Below are 1,950 nucleotides of genomic sequence, written 5' to 3' on the forward strand. Positions count from 1 at the left end.
AAAATAAACGAAATTCAACTGTGACATTTCATTCTAAATTCAGTGCCCAATAAAGAGGGAGTGAACTGATAATCCACAAAATTAACGGTATACATTTTCTATGTAAATATTTTAAAACAGCCCCTATGAAAGCTCCACAATGTGGCCTGTGGAAATGACATTATTGATAATATTGGGGTGGAGGTATAAATCTCTGAGACCAATATGTGAAAACCTGAACAAATAAACAGAATATATTGGTAATTTTTGGACAAAAGATGTACGGTATCTGTGAGGTTGCCATGCATAAGTGCTACAGCCTGTTCTCTGGGACACTATTGGACTATACACACAATACTCTTACTCTGATGAAGGCCTGTTCAAATAAGATTGGTCAGAGATTGAATTATAAATCAATGTTATTGTAATTTTTGCAATATATTAGGTAAGAAATGCATATTTGTCATTATTGGGGAAAAGATATATCTACAGTACTTGACAATGTGAGAATGAGTACTGCAGCTTGTTCTCTGTGCCACTCATGGACTATCCACTCAACAAGCAGAAGAAAATACTGTTACTCTGATGAATGCCTTCTCCAACAAGTTTTTTTAAAGAAAGACTTTTGCAATATATTTATAAGAAATGCATAAAAATTAAGAAATTTATTGTTGAACATCATTAAAATCACACCTGATCCTCTATGCTTGACACTCTCATATAGTAAGACACTGAATTCTTTATCAGTAATGACACTTTCAGATTTCTGTGTTTCAGACCATAAAAAGCTTCAAAATAACTTTTATGTGAGATTAAAATACATACGTGTGTTGAAGATTATGATATACATTTTGTGATTGCACAAATGGACATAACTACAAAAAACACACAAACACTAGATAACAATGTACTAGTCTAAAGACGTTTACCACACAAAAACTGTATAATTCTATTTCTTATTTGTGTCAGTTTGAAACCATATATGAGGGGATTGATAATTGGAGGGAAAAAAATAAATTCTATTGCCATAAAATTCTGGGCACTTTGTGGTAACGTTTCTGAGCCAAATCGCATGTACAACAAATCAAAAAGAACACACACACTTAAAGTAAGTAAACAGAACAAATGTGGAAGACATGTCTGCATAAACTTTGTCCTGTTCTCTTTGGATGTTAGGCATGTTGAGATCAGATATACATAAGACCAAAAAATAAAAATAAAATGGCAAAAATAAAAAATATAATTAAAAGCTGGAATGACATTGTTTGTTATGGAGACAGTACAAGCTAGTTTCCCAATGAAATAATTAACACAGTAGATCTTTGGGATGTGTGAGCCACATAACCTTGATGTAGATGTTGTTACTGTGCTCATGAACATCAAGTAAAGGGGTAGAAACCAAGCAAAAAACACAAATACACAAACTCTTTGTTTAGACATCATAGAGTGGTAAACCAGAGGTCGACATATAGCCACATATCTGTCATAGGCCATAAGAGCTAGAAGAGAGAAATCAGCACAAACTGAAGAGTGCAACACAAAACCCTGCAGAAGGCATCCAGCATAAGAGATGACATGAGTGGTAGATAGAAGATCATTGAGGAATTTGGGGTAAAAGCCTGATGTCCCATAAAGTCCATTGATGCACAGATTACAGAGGAAGATGTACATGGGTTCATGAAGGTTTTTGTTCACAATGATTGTCACAATAATGGTCAAATTTAACAGCCAAATCACACTGTAAGACAATAAAGTGAGAGCAAAGAGAGCAACTCTGTAGTTTGCTGTGCCATTTAATCCTGACAGAGTAAACATAGTTATTACGGTTTCATTATCAATCATATTCATAATTAAACATCTTTGTATATCATTCTAAATCTGAAATAACTATTTTAATACGCTCAGTAACAGAGATCACATGAGAGGGAGACATAAGATTCCTCCTTTAAAATCCATTAATACACAGATTAC

At 33.6% G+C, this 1,950-nt stretch overlaps 1 protein-coding gene across 1 annotated transcript; it reads right to left on the bottom strand.

The window, feature by feature from the left end:
• Positions 1 to 894: 894 nt before the first annotated feature.
• LOC123965384 (putative gustatory receptor clone PTE01) lies at positions 895 to 1,824 on the bottom strand. The gene has a single exon (XM_046041913.1). The coding sequence runs from the start codon at positions 1,819 to 1,821 to the stop codon at positions 895 to 897; it is 927 nt and encodes a 308-aa protein (XP_045897869.1). The 5' UTR covers positions 1,822 to 1,824.
• Positions 1,825 to 1,950: the final 126 nt, after the last annotated feature.

Source organism: Micropterus dolomieu, unplaced genomic scaffold (genome assembly GCF_021292245.1).
Source record: "Micropterus dolomieu isolate WLL.071019.BEF.003 ecotype Adirondacks unplaced genomic scaffold, ASM2129224v1 contig_9565, whole genome shotgun sequence".
Lineage (NCBI taxonomy): Eukaryota > Metazoa > Chordata > Actinopteri > Centrarchiformes > Centrarchidae > Micropterus > Micropterus dolomieu.

Bases quoted from the DNA above. Each gene is read 5' to 3' on its own strand.
- LOC123965384 (XM_046041913.1), bottom strand. From the start codon at position 1,821: ATGATTGATAATGAAACCGTAATAACTATGTTTACTCTGTCAGGATTA.